This window comes from Canis aureus, chromosome 22, assembly GCF_053574225.1.
Source record: "Canis aureus isolate CA01 chromosome 22, VMU_Caureus_v.1.0, whole genome shotgun sequence".
NCBI classification, from domain to species: Eukaryota; Metazoa; Chordata; class Mammalia; order Carnivora; family Canidae; genus Canis; species Canis aureus.
In genome coordinates this window covers 25188037-25209052 of record NC_135632.1, presented here as the reverse complement: position 1 = coordinate 25209052, position 21016 = coordinate 25188037, and the positions used below count along the sequence as shown (strand labels likewise).

At 38.0% G+C, this 21016-nt stretch overlaps 1 protein-coding gene across 1 annotated transcript in view; it reads left to right on the top strand.

Moving 5' to 3' along the window:
- LOC144293916 (collagen alpha-4(VI) chain-like) overlaps positions 1–21016 on the top strand; it is a 101744-nt gene that overhangs the window by 41137 nt on the left and 39591 nt on the right. The window contains exons 14-21 of the mRNA XM_077865240.1: positions 3837–3908; positions 4970–4996; positions 6663–6707; positions 8593–8646; positions 10649–10711; positions 11056–11121; positions 16889–16942; positions 17059–17094. Of these exons, the coding sequence (XP_077721366.1) occupies positions 3837–3908; positions 4970–4996; positions 6663–6707; positions 8593–8646; positions 10649–10711; positions 11056–11121; positions 16889–16942; positions 17059–17094 (417 nt within the window). The remainder of the gene's footprint in view (positions 1–3836; positions 3909–4969; positions 4997–6662; positions 6708–8592; positions 8647–10648; positions 10712–11055; positions 11122–16888; positions 16943–17058; positions 17095–21016) is intronic.

Genomic DNA, 21016 nt, shown 5'->3' with positions numbered 1-21016 from the left:
CACGCAGGGAGCCTGATGTGGGACTTGATCCCAGGTCTCCAGGATCACGCCCTGGGCCGAAGGCGGTGCTAAACCGCTGAGCCACCGGGGCTGCCCGGGTTTGAACAACTTTTGATCATGTTATTCTTTCCATAAATCATGGCTATAATTGATAGCTTTAAGCCACTACTGTGAACAAATGGGAGACCAGTTTTTAAATGGATGGAGCTTAGTATATGAATGAAAAACACAGTAAGCCCAAATTGCATCTTCAAACACAATTGACATATATACCAATTATAAGATGATTTCCGTTTTCTCATGAGAACATCTTAAAAAATGTTTTTCCCCGATTAGAATATATAAACTTTGAGGGTTGTCTACTTATACTACTTAATTTAATTACACACAAACATTTTAGAGTCTTTCATTATGTAAAATTATATACCAAGAAATTCTTTTTTCTCTTCTCATATAATATCAAATAATTTTATTAAAAATTCTTCCCATGGAATTTCTATATCAGTTTTCCCAGCATTACTGGAGCCTCTGTTTTGGAGACACCTTACCTGGTTTTATAGAATATATTGTGTTTACTTCTGTCTAAGTTGTTTAAGATAAGCCCCTTCTGTGGATGTATGAGAGAGAGAGAGAGAGCAAGAGAGAGAGAGAGAGCAGGAGGAAGGGTAAAGGAAGAGGGAGAGAGAGAATCTTAAGCAGGCTCCACGCTCAGCTCAGAACCCCGAGATCATGACCTGAGCCGAAATCAAGAGTCAGATGCTTAACTAATAGAGCCACCCAGGCATCTCTAAGATAAACCACTTTTTAAGTCTGTCATTAAAAATTAATCTTTAGCTTCAAAAACTCATTACCTCATTTTTCTTGTGAGAATATTTTTTATGGTCTTTACAGTGTATTCATGAATTCTATTACTTTTAAAAGTGATTTTTAAAAATCTTATTTGCATAGCATCTAACATTTGAAATTGTAAGGTCTCACTGTCAAATATGACAAATAAATTACCTCTGTTAGATTCCTTTACCTCCTTTTTTTTTTTCTTTTTTAACTGATCTGGTCAGTGACATCCGTAAGGATCCATAAATAATCTCATATTAACATTCACTGAGTGTCAACACTATGCTGTTCAAAGTTAAGCAATGGAGAGAGTACTCTGAAATATGAGAATTGTGAAAACTCAAGTTTAAGAATAACCTTTTTTCCAAGGAGTAATTTTGGGAAAACTCATACTATGTATGTATAGCAACTGAAACTTTAGAAACTGGGAATAGAAGTCATAAGAGTGAGTTTTTTTTTTCTTTTTCTTCACAATTTTCTTTTAAATTTTTAGTTGTGGCAAAATACATATAAAACAAAATTTACCATCTTAACCATTTTCAAGAGTATATACGTCAGTGGTGTTAAGTACACTCCTATTGCTGTGCAACCACCACCACCGTCCATCTCCAGAATGCTTTTTGTCTTGCAAAATTGGAACCCCCATCTCCATTAAATACTAACTCCCAATGACCCTCTCACCCCAGCCTCTGCCAACCACCATTCTACTTCCTGTCTCTATGAATTTGACTACTCTAGGTCCTTATTAAGTAGGATCATGCAGTATTTGTATTTTTAGCTTATTTCATTTAGCATAGTATCCTTAAGATTCATCCATATTGTAGCATATCAGAATCTCCTTCCTTTTTGAGGCTGAATAGTATTCTATTGTAAGTATAGGACACTTTTTCTTTATCAATTTATCTGTTAATGGACACCTGGGTGCCTCCACCTTATGGCTGTCGTGAATAATGCTGCCATGAATATGTGTATGGAAATGTCTCTTCAAGACTCAGTTTCCAATTCTTTGAGGTATATGCCCAGAAGTGGAATTGATAGGTTATATGGTAATTCTATTTTTAGTTTTTTTTTTTTTGGGGGGGGGCGGGGGGAACTACAGTATGTTTTCCACATCAGCTGAACTCTGACATTCTCACCAAAAGAGCATAAAGATTCCAATTTCTTCACATCCTCATCAACACTTGTTTCTTTTTCTTTTTGTTTTTGATAATAACCATCCTAAGAGTATTTTGTTTGATTAAAAATAAACTAAGAATTTTCCCTTTGTGTACCTTTGTTAGGGACATTTATTTTGTATATAGCAACTACTTCCTAATGAAGGCAACAATTATTCATGATTGATAACACTGTATAGTACAATATGGTAAGGAGATATATTAAAATTAAAATTTCAGATGAAACTCAAACACCACACATTGTACTTAAAAATGCAGATAGACAAGAAAGAAGGGGGGAAAATAGACATTTACTTGGCATCTGCTGTATGAGGCTTTGCATTCAGCATTTTGTACACATTATGACATTTCATCTTCATGACAGTCATACTGATATGTGCTAATACTTTCACTTTATAAATGTGGAATTCAAAACTCAGAGGTCTTATAAGGTCAAAGACAGAAGGTTGGAGATGTGCCCAAACCCCTATCAGTTTGATGCCAGAACCTGTGCTTTTCTCATTATCTCTGGCTGTTTAAGTATAAAGTACCTCATTTGTTCAATCTCTATGACTTGTAGATCACCTACAAGTAGGGAAGAAAGGAAGTACTTTCTTTCTTTCTTTTTTAAAGAATTTATTTGAGAGAGAGAGGGAGAGAGAAATATGTGCGCATAAGTAGGGGAAGGGCAGAGGAAGAAGGAAAGAATTCTAAGCAGATTCCCACACTGAGCACAGAGCCTGACACAGGACCCTGAGATCGTGACCTGAGCCAAAACCAAGAGTCAGACACTTAACTGATTGCGCCACTCAGGCGCTCATGAAGTACTTTCAGTACAGATTCTCATGCATTTGTATTGAATGGTTAGCATCAATATTACCAAGATCCACATTTTATAAATGGAGGAAATTGTAGTTCATAGAGTCATGTGCTTATCCAAGTTCACAAGGCAAGTTGGAGGCAGAACTAAGACTTGAACCTGGGTCCTTTCATTTTTGATTCAAAGTGCTTCTTGCTTTACAACATTCTCTTTTACTGTCCCAGGCAAGCTTATGTAGTTAAGTCATTCAACCTCATTAAATCAAAGGGAGATTACATTTATAAACCCTCTTGATGAAAGCTCATGGGATATACAGTAATTTCTAATTTATATTTAATCAATTTGGCAAAGGCATGATATTTACCATTCCCTTCCCTATCTAATACCTAGATCAAAAGGTTATATTCACTAATATAATTTAGGAAATCATTCTGCAAATCCTTATTGGGTATCTACTATGTGCCAGATACTGTACTTAAGGCTGGAAACCCAGAGATAAATGAAACATTGTCCTTGTCTCCTAAAAGCTCTCAAAATAGCAGGAAACAATATGACACAGAAACAGGTAATAGCACACAACATAACAGAAAAATCTTCTCAGAAGAAGAGGTAACATATGATCTATACCTTAGGAATGGGCAGGATTTCACCTAGAAGAGAAAGAGCTAAATAATGGCTGATTCTTTGCAGAACCACAAGGAAATCTTGTCCAATTCTAGCTGCCAGAAGGAAATGTTCAGACAGATCTTCCGTTTTGTTTGAATAGTGAAGTTTTGCTCATGTGGCTTGAATGAATTGATAAAAAATATAGATAATTCGGATTTGTATGATTTGGGGATGTCACTATGGGCAGTTGACGGATGAACATTCTGATCATCTTGTAGGTGATCTTATCAGGTCTTTGAGGTTATAGAAGTAATTGTAAGGACAATGTCATATTTTAGTCATTCATTATTGCTGGTTTGAATCGGTTGGGTGATGATGGAGATAGTTGCTTGACCGTTTCCATGTGTGTCTTTATTCCATAGGGAGAAAGAGGCCCCCAAGGCCTTCCTGGACCCCAAGGTGAGGAAGGATGCCCAGGTGTGAGAGGACCTAAGGTGAGTGTAGACCTCCAGCTGTGGAGTTCTTTCCCTGTCCCTGTTTTGTTCCTTGAGTTTGAGGAAAATCTGACTTCAACATAGTGTCTTAGCTCTTTCCCAGACTGAGGGGTTCCCAGAAATAGAGCCCGAGAAAAGGAATCAATGCAAATACTTATTGGAGGGGATCTCAGTAAATATTAGCAAGATGAGAGATAAGTTAAGGAAGGAAGGTGGCCTATAAAGGTTGTGATATCAATTAGATTACTACTGTGGGTAGATGGAGCCTAATCCCGCTGAGGAACTGTATGAGCCAGTGTTGAACATGTACCCCAATGTTGTCCCACCCAAGGAGGGAGAGAGCTGGGATATTTATACACCACATCCTATCAGGCATTATTTGCAAGCTGCTCCCAGTAGATATTAATTCTCCAGCACTTCTGACCTGCATTGCATATGGACAGGCTCTAGTACCAGAAAAAGCCCTCTGGCAAAGTCCTAGTGCTGGCAGTTGGAAGGAGATTTGAGAATACTGAAATTTTAAAGTCTAAAGAAATAATGGGTGGGGCCCCTTTTTCAGTGGCTTCCATAAGTGCCTCTTAACATTCCAGGATTAAAGAATCTCCTTTAATAAAGCCAGAAGATTTTCTCTACAACTTCCGACCCCTATAGAGAGTTTTTCTGACTGTAGTGATCATATACTGTACATTCTAACAAGTCACTTTTTCAGTTAATTTGTCCTATTGTTCCTGAAAGCCTTCTCATGCTGCTTAAACACTGTATTCTCACTTTTTTGGGAAAAAAATATGATTATTCTCTTAATAAGTGGCAGGTCATTGCCACTTCCTGCTTGCTCCTACTATGTGAGGAATTACTGATATGAATTTCTTCAAGTCACAGGCAAAAGGGAGTGGTAGTAATCAGAGTGCTGTGATGTCCATTATAGTCACTGGAGAAGAAATCTTCATTTTGGTCTCCTAACTGCATTTTCTTGAAATTCAGGAATATATCATGTCCTAAGTGAAACATAGTTTTAAAAATCTGATTCAAACTCAATTCTTCTTATTTCTTCCTATCTTTAGGGAACTAGAGGATTTTCAGGAGAGAAGGTAGGTGACCTTCCTTCCTCCTCTTAAACTGGAGAGCAATTTCTTTTGGGAATAGTACTGAGTCCACTTGCTTTTCCTTTGCTTCAGCGAAGTGAGACTTAAAACTTTTTGACAAAAACTTTTTGTCAGATGATATTACTAGCCAAACTGCCATGCTAATGAATGGTTAAAAGCAGGGATATATATGAAAATTTACAATTATCTGTAATAACTTAACCACCATATTTATCACATGAGGCTCTGAAAGAGTTGATCCTGGATCCAAGGTATAGTAGGGAGGGTCTGGTCAAGGTGAGTATCAACTGGGAGATGGATGCTGGGAGAAGGTATGAAAGCAGCTGGCACAATAAGGGAATGACTCTACATTTGGATCCAGAAGCAAAGTACCCATTCGCTCATTCATGCACTCAAAAAATATTTTCATAGGCACCCACTCTGTTCCTCACATTATCCATGGGAGTGGCTACAAAGTGATGAACAAGACAGACAAGGGCTGATAGAGCTTCTTTACTCATGTCTCCTGGTACCACTGATTCACCCTTATATATATTGGCCTGTGGTAAATATATCACATAATTTTAGTCCAGGAGTTTGGTGTGCTTATTTTCATGCACTAACTCAGCTGTCCTTTGGGTTAAAAAAAGTGCCTGAAACTTGATTTCCTTGTACAGATAGTAGGAGTAAATCAACTATACCACACATGTAATATGCATTTTATTTGGCTTGAGAAACTCTGGACTTTTTTTCTCCTTCAAAAGATGTTTTATAATAAATATGATTTTTAAAAAGGTTTTTATTTTTATTTATTTGAGAGAGAGCAAGAAGGAGAGAGAGGGGGGCGGGGAGGATGAGCAGGGGGAGAGGCAGAGGGAGAAGCAGACTCCCAACTGATCAGGGAGCTCGACATGGGGTAGGACCCTGGGCGGGGGATCATGACCTGAGCTGAAGGCAGACCCTTAACCAACTGAGCACCCAGGCACCCCTATAATAAATGTTAACTGTCATTCTGAGATAGTTGGCAAAATGAAGGGCCCATGAGTTGAAAAGGATGGAATAGTTGATGAGATGTCACTCTGCAGCTGCCAGTTTTTACTCTTATCCAGTTAGCTTCAGGTTTTCTGTTAAGTTTTCTTATCATTAACTCTCCCCAAGTACATACATGTGGATACACTCCCATGTAAGTCCTCCTTAATCTGAGATCTTCTGAGTTTCCATTATGCAAATTAATTCAGACATATTTGCCAATGACAAATTTAAAAAATTAATTTAAAATTAAATTAAAAAAAGCCAATGACAAAAAGACCATCTATAGCATACAGACAATCAGTGGGAAATGTCTCATTCAGTCTTGTGGAAGAGCTACAACCTGTTCCCAGTGCAAAAGTTGAAAAAGAAGTCTATCTATTTGAAATTTGAATTTCTTTTTTCTTTTCTTTGGAGCCTAAAACTGTCAGGAAAAAACAGTGTAAAATGCTAGTGACTATTTTGGGAATGAAAATGATCATTGTTTCTTAACATATGAATGCAGTATATAAATGTCATTTCAGAAGGTCTAGATTTTTCTTCCAACTAAGGCAAATATTAGCAAGGAAATTAATATCAAAGCAATAAGCACGTATACCTGGTCCTCTTTTCTCTAATGGTTTCATCCTCCTTTGCTCCACAGGGAAGCCCTGGTGATGAAGGTGTTGATGGCTTGGTTGGGGAACAGGTATAGAAAGTTTCTCCTTTCTATGTTTCTCCCTCTACAAGCTTGGCATTTATGCTCTCTATACTTTCCATGATATGGTCTAGAAATGTTAGCATGCGTACTCAACAGTATCTAAAGTTAATCTGTTATTTACCCTTACCCTCAGAATATAAGGACCCTAGAAACTTATTTTTTTTTTAAAGATTTTATTTGTTTATTCATGAGAGACATGAAGAGAGAGAGCCAGAGACATAGGCAGAGAGAGAAGCAGGCTCTATGCAGGGAGCCTGATGTGGGACTTGATCCCGAGACTCCAGGATTATACCCTGGGCCAAAGGCAGATGCTCAACCACTGAGCCACCCAGGCATCCTGAGGACCCTAGAAACTTAGCTCCAATCGACAACCTCCCATAATCACATGTTATTGTTCAGTGTTTTATTCCCATATGTTTTTGCTATCAATAAGATACTGTTACAGTTACCATTTTACTTAGTCATTGCTTATCCAGCTTTACCCTCATATTTGTTGATGCCTTCAAAAGAACCTGAAAGATCCTGTTTCTTTTGCCTCAGGTACAACTTTTAGAATTTACTTTAATGAAGGTTATAAACACCCTTGGTTTTTGTTTCTCTGAAAATCTATTTTACCATTTTTTCTTGAAAAATAGTTCTCAGGGAAATAATGATTTTCTTTCAGCACTTAAAAATGGAATTTTGTAGTCTTCTGGCTTCAGTTATCTTCTGCCTCTCATTATTGCTGCTAAGAAGTTATCCATCAAACTCATTGTTGTTACTTTGTCAGCAATCTTAACAAAATATATGATGCTTTAAAAGTTTCCATTTCTTTCTAGTGTTCTGCAGTTTCAATATGATGTGTCCAGGGGTGGGTTTCTTTTTATTTATCCTGCTTGGGGCTTGTTAGGCTTTTGAATTTGAGCATTTGTGCCTTCTGTCAGTTTTGGAAACTCCTTAGCTAATTCTCGTTTTGAAATGTTTATCCTTCCTATTTTCTTTAATATCTCTTTATGGAAGTCTAATTAGAAATTTATGAGACCTTATGCTATCCTCAATGTCTTTTAACTTCTCTTTCATATTTTTGTTTGTCTTTCTCTGCTGCATTTGGAGTACTTCCTTCAGTTTCAAGTTCACTAATCCTTATGTCACTTTTGTTTAATATACCATTTAACCTGTCAATTTTTCATTTTGATTATTCTGATTTTCACTTTAAGAAGTTCTATTTGATTCTTTCTCAATTCTGCTTGGGCTCTTTTTTGACAGTTGCTTATTATTTTACTCATTTTTTAACCTATTTAAGTATATGAAATATACTTATTTTATATTCTGCATATGATAATTCCAATAGTTGTAGGCAATACAAGTCTGATTTTGTTGCCTGTTATTCCTACTGGCTTTTCCTTCATGGCATCTCCCTCACATAGTGGTGACTTTTAACTTAAACTCATTTTTAAATAAATTTCATCTGTGAGAAGTCACTAATGCCTGCATTGAGATTATTTGCCTATGTCACATACTTGGTGGCACTTCGTCCTGAGATCCCTTTAAAATAAGTGATGAGCTTTTGGATTTTCACACTGCAGTCACAGAGTGATCAGAAGTCCTGAGGAGAGCCAATGGCTATTACTTCTCTGGATTTCTACTTTCTCTTTACTCTGAGCTCTAAGGATTTCTCTTGTTCTTTATCAGCTCATGAACATTTATGGAGTATTTTAAACTTTGTTATCTGGAATTTTATATTGTTTGTCAAAAAAGATTGTTCAGGCATCTAATCTGTCACATACAAGTCGAATAGTAAAGCTCTTGGCTGGAGTGTGAAACTATGTGAAAAAAGTTTCTGGTGTGACTTGATACACAAAGCTTCTTTGAATATTTATTTTTCTTTTTCTAGGGTAATCGTGGAGCCCCAGGGTCACCTGGAGAAAAAGGAAATAGGGGAAATCGGGTAAAGTGTGAGGATATTTTTCTCTCATATTCCTATTGGATAAACTGACCTTGACAGTCTATTTTTAAGTTCTGGGAAAGAATCCTCTGGTGGTTTAAGTTCTAGATTGGGAGTTAAAGGGCAATAAATATTAGCTATTTGCAATCTTTTTAGTTAAGACCCTTCTGTGTAGCTAGTGAAATGAATGACGTAAACTGGCTTCCTTAGCCTTTGGAGCTATAATCGCCACGCCCTACCTCATGGGCTTTGCAAGGCTCCCTGTCACCAATGATTCATTCTAATACCATAGGTCTCTCAGCCACATCCTTCATTATTCTCAGTCCAGAACTGTGTTTCTCAGTCAGACTGTACTACTCATTGTGCCTTGAGGATTCCTTGTGCATGCCCCTCTCTGTGTCTTAGCTTGTGCTAGGTACCCCATCCTTGAGCAGCTTTTCCCTGCCTCCATCACCTTCTGCCCAATTTCCAGCTTCACTCTTTCCTCCTCAGGATGCCCTCCTTGATGATATGAGTCTGTAGTGCTCTCTCCCTTCTCTATATCCTTCCCACATACATTATTTGCACTACCTGCTTGACAGGGATTATTTATTGCCTTGTGCTGGTAATTATATTTCTATGTAAGGGAAGGAAGGTGTATGGTGTATGTACTACAGCTCTCCTTTCCCATGCCCATGGCAGACATTACTAAGTAAGTATGGAATCCAGGCAGAAGGATCCATCTCAGAACCATTATCATCAGTTTCTCTTGATTGGATTAGATAAAGGGTTGGGTTATGTTTTTTTTTTTTTTTGCCCCTTATGGAATTAGAGCAAAGCTTTTACCTCAATATGTGGATTGGTTTCCTGATCAGATAAAACAAAGAGTCATAAGAAATGATTATTTATTAAGGGAGGTTTAATTGATAAGCTGCAATTTGGGGACTAGATTTGGAGAAGGTGGAGGAACACCACACTTTTTTTAAGACTAGAGAGACCTGTTTCCATCAAGTTTAGTTAAATTCAATAAACACATGTTAAGGACTTCCTACCTGTAGAATCTATGTAGTAAAACACTTAGAAGTTGGGCATGTCATAATAAGAACCAAATGCTAGCCTCTGTATTCCATTTAATCTCCTTAATGGCCCAATAAGAAATTTGCCTGGTAATAAATTGGATAGCGAGTTGGAATTTAGAATTAACTAACTTACCTTTTATCATTATATCAGGCCAGGAAAGAGGTTAAGCAGGAGTTATCAGTAACAATAAAAAGTGGCTTTTTTTTTAATTTTTTTTTTGAGCCTAGAGAACATTCCATTCCCTGTGTATCTGAGAACCAGATCCCAGAGATGGGTCCCACTTCATCATGCTCGGAGTGTGGCATATACCCTTTAGAAACAGGCAAATAATACAATTTGAGGAAGGTTTCTGGGGTAGGGGCTTTCTCCAACTCTATGGTTCTGTAGGAACTACTTCACAGAGGGGGTACCATTAACAGCAGGTTTTAAAAGAGGCAATTTGCTAATCATGCCATAGTCTTATGGCAAGTTGCATCACCTTGCTGGTTCTCTTTCTATAGTAGGAACTCCAGAAGTATTTTTCTCTCTTTTGCTCTTTTTCATGAGATCTTGCTGTACCAGGGCTGCCCATGTCTGTGGTAGGGAAAGCCTTCTTCTGATGTGTATTTCTGTGTAGGAGTATCAGGGAAAAGTAGAAAGATCAGGGATTTGGTGGCAGGGAGAACTGGGTCCAACTTCCCTGAGCCTTAGGTTTCTTGCATGCAATATGTAATTCCTGAGTTATGAGGGTTCAGTGAGGTAATGCACACAAAAGGCCACATATATCACAGATTCCCAATATGCTCTTTTCTGCATCTCAGCCTCACCTATTTGGCAGCAAATGCCTTAAAGTTCAAGTACTAAATTGCTCTTCTAATGTGATTCTCATTTTGCCTCTTAATGTTTTCTTTCCTTTAGGCAATAGATGATCTTTTAAAGTGACACTTTTTTTTCCCTGTGATTTAAGGGCTTGCCGGGACCACCTGGATGGCCTGGAGAGCGCGGAGAGCCTGGGTTAAGGGGAGACCCTGTGAGTGCTGGTTGAAGGATTTCAGCTGCTTTAACCCAGGGACTTATAAACAGTTTGCTTTGACACAAGGATGGCAGTTAATTATTCATTAATGAGGTATCTGTTCCACCTATCTTAGCCTTGCAATAAATAAGAGATTTGTGAGAAAACCCATTTTATAGAACATTTGGGTTCTTAAAGAGTTTGCTACTTTAATTGCATTGGGTATTTAGGATTTCTGAGCAGGCCCAGACAATTAGAAAAGGTCCTCCTTGGTTGGTGCCTTTTTTTTTTTAAATACTTCCTGTGATTTCTCTTCCCATCTTTCCCATCTACTTGAGGTAAGCAAACTTTTCTTTTCTCAGGGGAATCCTGGAGCAGATAGTTACATTCAAGGCCCTAAGGGAGAAAAAGGAAGGCGTGGACACCAGGTAAGATGATCTCTGTTCATTTGGGGATGCTGATACATTTGGGAAAGATGTTAGCTAGTGAAGAAGGCTTGAGCATTTTGGTTGCATCAAATAGAAAACCAGAGAGTAAAGCTGTGGGACTCCACTGCCCATGGAGACAAGACCTCTGAATGCTAATCTCTACTTATATCCTATCCTCAAATCCTTGTCTCGTGGTTTCTATTTCTTCTGGAAAAAAACTCATTTCCCACACTAGGAATATGCATTACTTTATCTCTTTTGTCCTTGGTTTCTTCATCTTCAAAATGAAAGCATCAGGCTCAGTGATGCTAAAATCTTTTCAGTTTAAAAATTCTCCAATTTCATAATGATGTCTTGATTTAAAAGCTGATCAGGCCATTGCACCACTGACTTGCTTTCTACCACAGCCAATGTTGATTGATGTGAATTTAGTACTAGCCATTTTTTAAAATATTTATTTATTTATTCATCATACACACACACACACACACACACACACACACAGGCAGAGACATAGGCAGAGGGAGAAGCAGGCTCCCCACGGAGACCCTGATGCGGGACTCAATTCCAGGACCCCAAGATCATGCCCTGAGTCTAAGGCAGACATTCAACCACTGAGCCACCCAGGTGCCCCAACTACCAGCCATTTTTAAAGATATGATCCTTGTCTAGTCTGGAAGACTGGAAATATCATGACAGAAGGCATCACCAAAGGTAAAAGATCTGTTAACTTTGCGGATGCCACTAACTGGTTGGAAGTCATATTTAGATTTTTTAAAATGTCCTAGTGATTAAAATGCATGACTGAAATATGACTAAAGTAACCCAGTGCCTCAGTCCTCATATCTCATCATTCTCAATTTCCAGGGACAAGGTCTGCACAACAAAATGTTTACAACTGTAAAGCAACTTCTTTTTGCTTTGAACTCCAATTTGCCTCCTTTGACAAAAATTTAGGATGTTAATTCTCTTCCTGGATTGTGGCTTGTTCCATTCATTTTATATATGTCCAGGCCCTGAGCAGAATCCAGTTTGTAACAGGATCATTTTTGCGTAGCTATGCAAGAAAACCATCATCCTTACTGCAAGAATTTCTCATCCTGTTGTTAATTACAGTTATTTTGGATGAACTCCATTGAGAAGGTTCTCTTGGATGAATTGAGATCAGAAAGGCCTGTAAACAGCCGCTCAATCAGTTATGGGGTTGAGCTAAGAGAACAGCAGGGCAGCACCCCTTAACTCATTTGGGCTTTGGTTTCTTCATCTGCAAGGTGGGAAGGTTAGAGAAACCATTTCAAAGTTTCCATGAGTTAGTGGTTGTCATAGGAGGAAAGTGTATGAGTTGAGCTTTGTTTCCATGGTTTCCTCATGGTTTTACAGCTGGGAAGGAACTCAGGCCTCTAGACAAGCGCTCCAGTACTCTGTGCATCACAGAACCTCAGTCATGGGGAGAAGCTCCTGCTCCTGGTTTTCCAAGGTCTCCATCGCTGACTTTATAGCTAAGGGTTAACTTGGAACTTCAGATCTCCGAATTGTGTGTGCAAACAAAAATTGTGACCCTCTGAAGTGGTGCCATGTCATACTGAACTTGTGTTTCATGTGGTTTCCATTCCCATGCTGAGCTCAAAGAAGGGTGCTAATTCTCTGACTAGACTTAGGGAATAAAAGTCACTCTCACCAAATGACATCAACCTGATGCTGGGGATGCTGAAATTCTAGCTTAAGTGCCATTATAAAATAAACCTTTAGGGGTCAGTCTTTCCTCGGTACAGGTTTCCTTGGCATTCCTATGAAACCATTCTCTGAAATCAAGTATTCAGAGAAGCAGCAATTACCATTAATTTCTATGGAAACGTTTTCAAGTGTTCCCAGACCCCCAAAATAACTTCTCTTCGGCTTCCCTTATACCTTAGGACACATCTTGCTAAGGGATGCACAACATGAATTGAGATGCACGGATGCTCAGAGTTCAAAGCTATGGTGGCTGGATGCTGAGATGCTGAGTGTGGTCCCCAGGGAAGAAGCTTGGCGGGGCCTCTTGCTTCATGGGGTGCACGCTGCCTCTGTGAAGGCTCAGTGCAAAACCCATGCTGAGTGCTGTGTTCAGCACTTTTACTTTTCACTCTTTTCCGTAAAAGTGAAAATCCTCCTTGAATTTCTTTTGGTTAGTGAAACCTGGTACTAATGTTGGTTTGAATACATACTTTTAAAAAGGAAGGATACCTGCATTCCTTTCTGAATTGAACCAAGGAGCAGATTCTGTGTTGCAAATTGGATGGAGACAGTCCCCTAAATGAAGCAATCTTTTCAACGAAACCTAAAAGCTTTATTATACAGCTAGTATTGGGGAAGGGATGGAAAACCTGTCATGCTTTTCCACTTCTGAGGAGAAGGAAAACCAATACAACCCTTTTTGAAGGCAAATTGGCAACACACATCAGCTGGGACTGCTACTTGTTGTTTGTATTTTTTAACATACAAGTGACAGAAAGCCTGACTGGCAGTGTTAAGCTAATAAACGTATTTTTGACAATCTGGGGAAAGGTAATTCGGGGTTTGGTACACTAGCTCAGTGATGTCATCAAAAGCTAGGCATGTCATCAGGGACTCAGCCCCTTTCTTCCGTGGTGCCATGTTCAGTGTGGTGCCTGGGTTTAGCAGCCCAAGTATTTTGTCTTTGCTTTTGCATAAAATGCCAGAAAGAAAGGAACTTTCCTCCCATCAGGGCACTGCCAGCAACATTCTCTTTTTGGATCATTTGGTTCATTGGCTGGGTCCTGTGCTCCCTACCTGCCCTTAACTCATTTTGAGAGACCCAGAGAAGGCAAGTGTCTGACAGAGGAAGTGAGATTTCCATGATTGGTTTAGACCCATCATAATTCATCCTGTGGAGCTGGGCATGTTGTCCCAAATGAAACAGATTTTATTAGCAAGAAAGAAAGAGGCAAGAGTGTTGTGTAGCCCCCAATTGTGTCTGCCACAGATTAAGGTATATGTGTCCTTTGATCCAGTCTTTCCAGTTCTAGAACTTTACCTAGAAGCTAATTATGGACCACAAAAAAATTTGCCCCAAGGATGAAGATTAGATTATTAGATTTTAAATCACTACACTGCTTGAATGTCCAATGATAAGGGATTGTTTACATCAACAATGGCACCCGATCAAATATTACTAAGTCATGAAAAATAGTTTACAAGACTATTTCATTACAAGAAAAACATTTATGATGTAATATTAAGTGAAAAGATCAGATTACAAAATTTGTATTTAGCAAGAGTCCAAATCATTTGAGGGTTAATTGGAGGTCTTATGACATTTCTCTTCCAAATATTCAATAAGTAACTTTCAAGAACAAGTATACTCTCTTATCTAGAAGTAATATAGTGATCACACTAAAAAAAATTAATGTAGTGCAAAAATCTTTTTTTTAAAGATTTTATTTATTCATTCATGACAGACACAGAGAGAGAGAGAGAGAGAGAGAGAGGCAGAGACACAGGCAGAGGGAGAAGCAGGCTCCATGCAGGGAGCCTGATGGGACTCAATCCCGGGTCTCCCGGATCACACCCCGGGATGAAGGTGGTGCTAAACCGCTGGGCCACCGGGGCTGCCCAGCAAAATTATTTTCTAATATGCAATTCGTATTCAGATTTCCACATTTATGCCAATGAGGCCCTTCATGGCTATTTTTTATTGTTGTTGTTCTGAGACCCAGTCAAAGAGCATATGGCATATTTAGTTGCTTTGACTCAATAGTGTCCTTTAGTCACAGCTGTTATCCAGTTATCTGTTTCTGTGACATTGACATTCCCAACCAGTTATTTTGCTAAACATCCTTCAGGATTTGTCTGATTGTTTCCTCATGCCTAGAGTCAGGTTAAACATTTTTGGCAGGAGATTAAGTAAGACAGCATCCTTCTCAGTCAGTTGTCTGCTGTCTTGTTACAGGTACATTAATTTGGTCACTTGATAAAGATGGAGTTCACTGGATTTATCCATCATAAACATACTTTTCTTTGTAATGATCAAGGAATCTGGCAATGATACTCTGAGACTGTAAAATTGTTATTTCCTGACAATCTTTAAACACTCAATGATTCCAACATCTGCCCAGATGATTTCTTTGCTATGTTGGCTGCTAAAAACTGCCTACTTATTGAAATGAACAAAACAATAAACATTTTAAGAAGGAATTTTTTTTATATATAGACCAATTATGAGGGTGCCTTGTCTAAAACCTCCTTTTTCATACAGTCTACCATATTTTAAAAGAATTCCCATTGTAACACTACTGGGGCACCTGACTGGCTCAGTCGGTTAAGCGTCCAATTCTTGATTTTGGCACAGATCATGATTTCGGGGTCCTGGGATCCAGCCCCATGTCAGGCTCCATGCTCGTTGGGGAGTCTGCTTCAGGATTCTCTTTCTCCCTCTGCCCCTTTTTTCTCTCAAATAAATAAGTCTTTAAAAAAAAAACAGCACGTAGATACTTGGGAATACAGAAAAGTAAAATGTAGAGAAAAAATTTATAGTTTCAGTAGCCAAGAAAAAATCAGTTTATGAAACTTTCCTAACTTGGTGATGGTGAAGCTACTCTCCCTGAGAAAGTCAGAAAAGGATCGTATGGGCTTATTAAAAAATGTCCTAGTACAGTATAAATAAATGAGGAAACATCATTTTGTCTTTCTCCGTATTTGGGATGAATTAATCTTTCAGAGAATTTAACACACTTGAAAAGAATTTATAACATATTTTTTCTCCTTCATAAGCTTTTGATAAACATAATTTTTAATGGCTGCATACTATTTCAATAAGCATTTCTCCATGATTTAATCAATATATCTGTCCTTGCAACACAAAAACAGCCATAGTCAATACAGAAACGTGGATTTCATATAATCAACATATCTCTCATATTGTGGAATATTTATATTGTTTTGGAATTTAATGTATTATAAATAACAATTGGAAGAACAGCTTTGCACAAATGTTTTCATTTCTACATTTCACATTCTTTCCCTGTTTATGTGTTCTTACTGAGTTAGCATGTGATTTTACTGAGTATCTAAAATATCCCTACTTGGGATCCAAGGTGATTTCCGTTTCTCCTGCAAGATGGACTCGTTCTTTCTCTGGACACCACTCATTTTCTCATTTCTGACCTTAAAGAAGTGAGAGCACTAAGAGGGTTTCCTCATCCTGTGTATAACCTCTCCCTCCACCATCATCTGTGTATATTGGTCACTGCAGATGTGCAGAGACACACTCTTCTACCTTCTGTTTCTGTCTGCCGCTCTGCACCCTATATGATGGGTAAAAAGTAAAGCGCCAATATTTTTCAAGTATTAAGCACAGGCTATTGGGGAATATGTCTGACTACTTTCCCAGCATGATGAACCCCAAAGAGTTGTCACAAGAACAATCTTGGGGGAAAGATGCCTACAACCTGGTTATTTTAAAACACCAGAATTAATCCATTTGCTTCTAGAGAAGTGCTGACCTATAGAACTTTCTGAGATTATATATCCTATATCTGTGTTGTCTAATATGGTAGCCACTAGTCACATGTTGTTACTGAACACTTGAAATGTGTATAGTATAACCGAGAAGCTGAATTTTTAATTTAATTTAATTTTAATGAATTTGAAATTGATAGCCACATGTGGCTAGTGGCTTCTGTATTGGAGAGCCCATGTGTGAAGAGTAAGTACAGAAGGGTGTAGACATCTAAACTTATATTCCCTTTACACTTTTCTTCCTTTTCAGGGAAGTTCTAGTTTTGATGGGCCTCAGGGAGTACCTGGAAACGTTGGTCCTCAGGTAAGTACAACCACTCATGGGTTGTATTTCAGCTGCTTTTGTGGAGGAGAGAGGTAGGCTGGGGTGAAATTGGCTTGTTTCCTTCTCTAAGGTCTCTGCTTCCCTTCTACTTGTAGGGGCCAAGAGGAAGACGAGGCATGCCAGGGCTAAAGGTCAGTGCTTTCTGGAAAGACTTGCTTCTCATTCTCCAGATATGGCTACTTTAACTAGTACTCTCTGGGCTCAAGGGATGTGGTGGTTGGGTTGTTTGAGGTTACAGGAGGATCACTGAGAAGTTTTCATCAAGACCTTTTTCGTGAAGAAGAAAAAGTTTATGTGGTTCTCTGCTTCCCCTCCAGCCTAGTATAATATTTTATTTAGATTGAAAATAAGCTAATGCCATAATGAATGGTTTTACCTCTGAAATAATGATTTTTCCATTCAAAGAAGTGGGACTTCCTGCTGGTGCTCAAGGGGATCTCATAGTCCCTAAGCAAAGAAAAAAGACCAAGCTTTTACCATTTATCCAAATGGGAAGGATGTGATTTGAGGGTAGGATAAGGGGGTGCTATCTCTGTGCGGGAAGTGTATTCTACTAAGCAATTATCTAGCACCAGTCACTGTCCTACACCTTTATTTCTAACACCTCCTGCAAACCTTTCTACAACCCTAGGAATTAGGAACATCATTGATTACCTTTTACAGATAAGAAAGAAAATACAGATTTAGCAAAACTTGTTAGAGGTCAGATGGCTAATAATCAGTGGAGATGGGATTCAAATCTAAAGATCAGGATGCTCTTGGGAATTGTTATACAAAATAAATTTATTTTGTAGACTTTTCTCTAACACAGTGTGGTCATGCTCTGCTCGTAGTTTTTCTAGCATTCTTCTGATTTAGAGATGGAGGAAAAGTCAGAGATCGATTTATGTTAACTCTGACCCCAAGTATGTCTGTGTCTGTGTGTTGGGCAATGACTTTTGACCTCCTAGGTACAAAAGAAGATAGCACCTCTAGTCTTTAGACCAAACAGTTTAGAAAAGCATGGATATTGAGAAATTCCAAGTCTCAAAAATCCCACCAAGTAAAATATTATTTCTCACAAAATGTTTAGGATTTGAAGTAAATTCTTAAATATTTTCTTATACTATTAATTTGGTTTTAATACTTGTGAAATAAATAATGTCTTGAACTATCATTTTATCCTATGGTTTTTATCCCCATGAGGCAGAAAGAAATAGGCTAAGTTTTGGAGAAATTAAATGGCTGTAGGCAATGGAAGGAATTTCCTACTCTTGAATTATTTCTTTTATGATGCTACGTGTAGTTTATCTAAATGTCTGCTCACCCTGGGTTCATTCTCTCCTTGGTTGGGTCATGGTTATTTTTGTTTCTCTTTGTCACTCCATCTCCTGTATTATCCTTTTTTGATTTAATTTAAATCAGAGTGAAGCCTGTGCATAAATTTAAAGTTAAACCACATTTGTAAGCTTAGTAAAAAATATCTCCCTGTCCATTCTTTCCAGCTTTTCAGGAGCACTCACTTTCATCTCTGTGGACTTTTCCTTCTGGTATTATTGCTGTTTTTCTTTAATTTTTATTTATTTATGATAGTCACACACAGAGAAAGAGAGAGAGGCAGAGACGGAGGCAGAGGGAGAAGCAGGCTCCATGCGCCGGGAGCCCAACGTGGGAGTCGATCCCGGGTCTCCAGGATCGCGCCCTGGGCCAAAGGCAGGCGCCAAATCGCTGCGCCACCCAGGGATCCCTTACTGATGCTTTTCTAAGCAGCATGCTTACTCTGGCATTTCTTGGTTCTCAGTTTGGGATGTTTTTCTCTTGATTTTTGACTATGGGGGAATAAAAATTTTTCTTAACCTGCCCATCTCCTCCTTCATACACTTCCCTCCAGCTCATCCTTGCAATATTCTTATTTTCTTCACTTTTCGTCAAGTCAGTTCATTATTCATATGATGAGTAGGTAAATATTATTTACATCTAGGTAATGTTTGTTTTCCTTGAGGCACCCTTTCTTCTTATTTGTTTTGTGTTTTCTATGCCCATTATCAGTTAATTACAAAGCTCTTTGAGAAAACCGATAATCTCCCAGTATATTCAAACATGTGAGGTTTATTTCTCTTGGATTTCTCCTTCCTGGGCCCTCTATCCTCCTGCTCTAATTCAGACTTATTGCTCTCTGGGTCTCTGCACTGTTGTCTTATGGGGACAGATTGTAGAACAGCGACCTCTCATTTTGGGAGCAGAGAATAATGTATGCAAACTATTGTCTTTAATAGGAAACCTCTCCATGTAACATATTGTAATCTTGATGAGTCCCAATAGTTGTTTGCTCTTTTTCCTATTCAAGTTTTGAGTTTTTGAAATAGAGATAAAATCATAACTATTTGTAGATTCCAGTGTGAAGTGGGCTTATCCAATATGTCAATAGTTTGCTAGTTAACACACTGTGGGAACATTGGCCATACAGACGCATTTATGTTTTTGAGGCTGTAACTTGCTAAAGATAAGCAAGTACTATTGGAAGAGTACAGTTTACAGAGGTGCTGAATTCCAAATTACAGCATCCCTTGGACCTGGGGAAAATATGGCTCATTATTGTCTAGAAAATTAGATATGCTGGCATCTGCAAGATGCATAATAAATTGGAATTCTAAATAAGATTTTTTTAAATGAAAAACATTGTATTATGGCAAACAAATCAATGCATAGATTATTTTGGCAATAAGGGAAAGCTTTAATTTGTTAATGATGATAAAATTAAGAATATAATTCATTTTTAAGTGTCCGTAAACCCACTAGCCTACTGCAATTATTTTCATGTTTGTGTGTTTCCTATACTAGGTAGACCATAAAGAGTTATTATAGCAGGTATAGTATTTTATAGTCTACTTTTCTGTTTCCAAATCTTCCTATTTCATATATTATAGCATATCTGTAGAGGAACAATGATTTCCTAAACAATTCTAATGTTGAGCATTTAGGTAATTTTATTACGTTAGATATCATGGTCAGTGATGTAAAGAAAAACTGTATTAAAGGGTTTTTGTTTTCTTCCTGCTTTTGCTTTGCTGAAATGATTCCTTAATATAAATGTAAAATAAATGTGTGTATAGACATGGAGGTATAGTAAAAGAGTGTGAAATTTGCTCAATAGAGCCACAATGTTTTCAGAATGCTGCACTTGGAATGTCAGTAATGTGATGTGAAAACATTTCACAACCTATTTCAAAATTTCTAGCTACATGCCTTTTAAAACATAGTTACATTTATAAATCTAGAAATAAACTATTAAAGAGCAGAATAATATAACAGGAATGATTAATAGAAGTGCTTCCCATTTACCTGAATAATTTTAAAAACATAAGAAGCATGAGGAATTGATCCATATAGTGATTAATTCCGAGTTTAAGATTTTTTCTCTTTACGAATCTATGAATAAATAGTAACCTTCCCAACACATGAACAACGTTAAAAAGAAGGCAGAATAATTCACAAAATGTGTATTATTCTCAACCTTAGAAAATGTATCTTCTCTGTAGAAGTGAAAATATTAATTTGAGGGAGAAATCAAGTCAGTTATTAGATGAATCATGTTAATAGCTCACCCTTTGCCTAGAGAGCCAGCTTAATACTATAAGAATCTGTAGGGTTCTAAAGCCAGTTTTCTGTCATTTCTCTTTGTACTGTATGTGTCTTACCCAGAATATTGCATTTGTCACTGTGTTCAACATTTTGAGTTTCTCCACATGGGATAAGGATCCTTAACACCAGTGAGCATTTAGCCCATATCCCTTAAAAGGAATGGACGGGATTTTAGGAAACTGTTATTAAGTAAAATGGGAGCTTGGCTTATTTAAACAAAGCAATTTTGCTTCTGACACCAGCTGAGACATGCAAAGACTCTGAAAGACAGTAAGAATCTGTTTTTCCAACATAAGTCGAGTCCCCTCTCCCCATATCCTCTCCAATTCCATACCCTAAGAGAACTGAGCACAGATGATCAAAATCTTTTTTTGTCTTTCTCTTGTGGCTTTCAAGTGACATCTTGCAAGGAAGCCTGCCTTCAATAGGAAC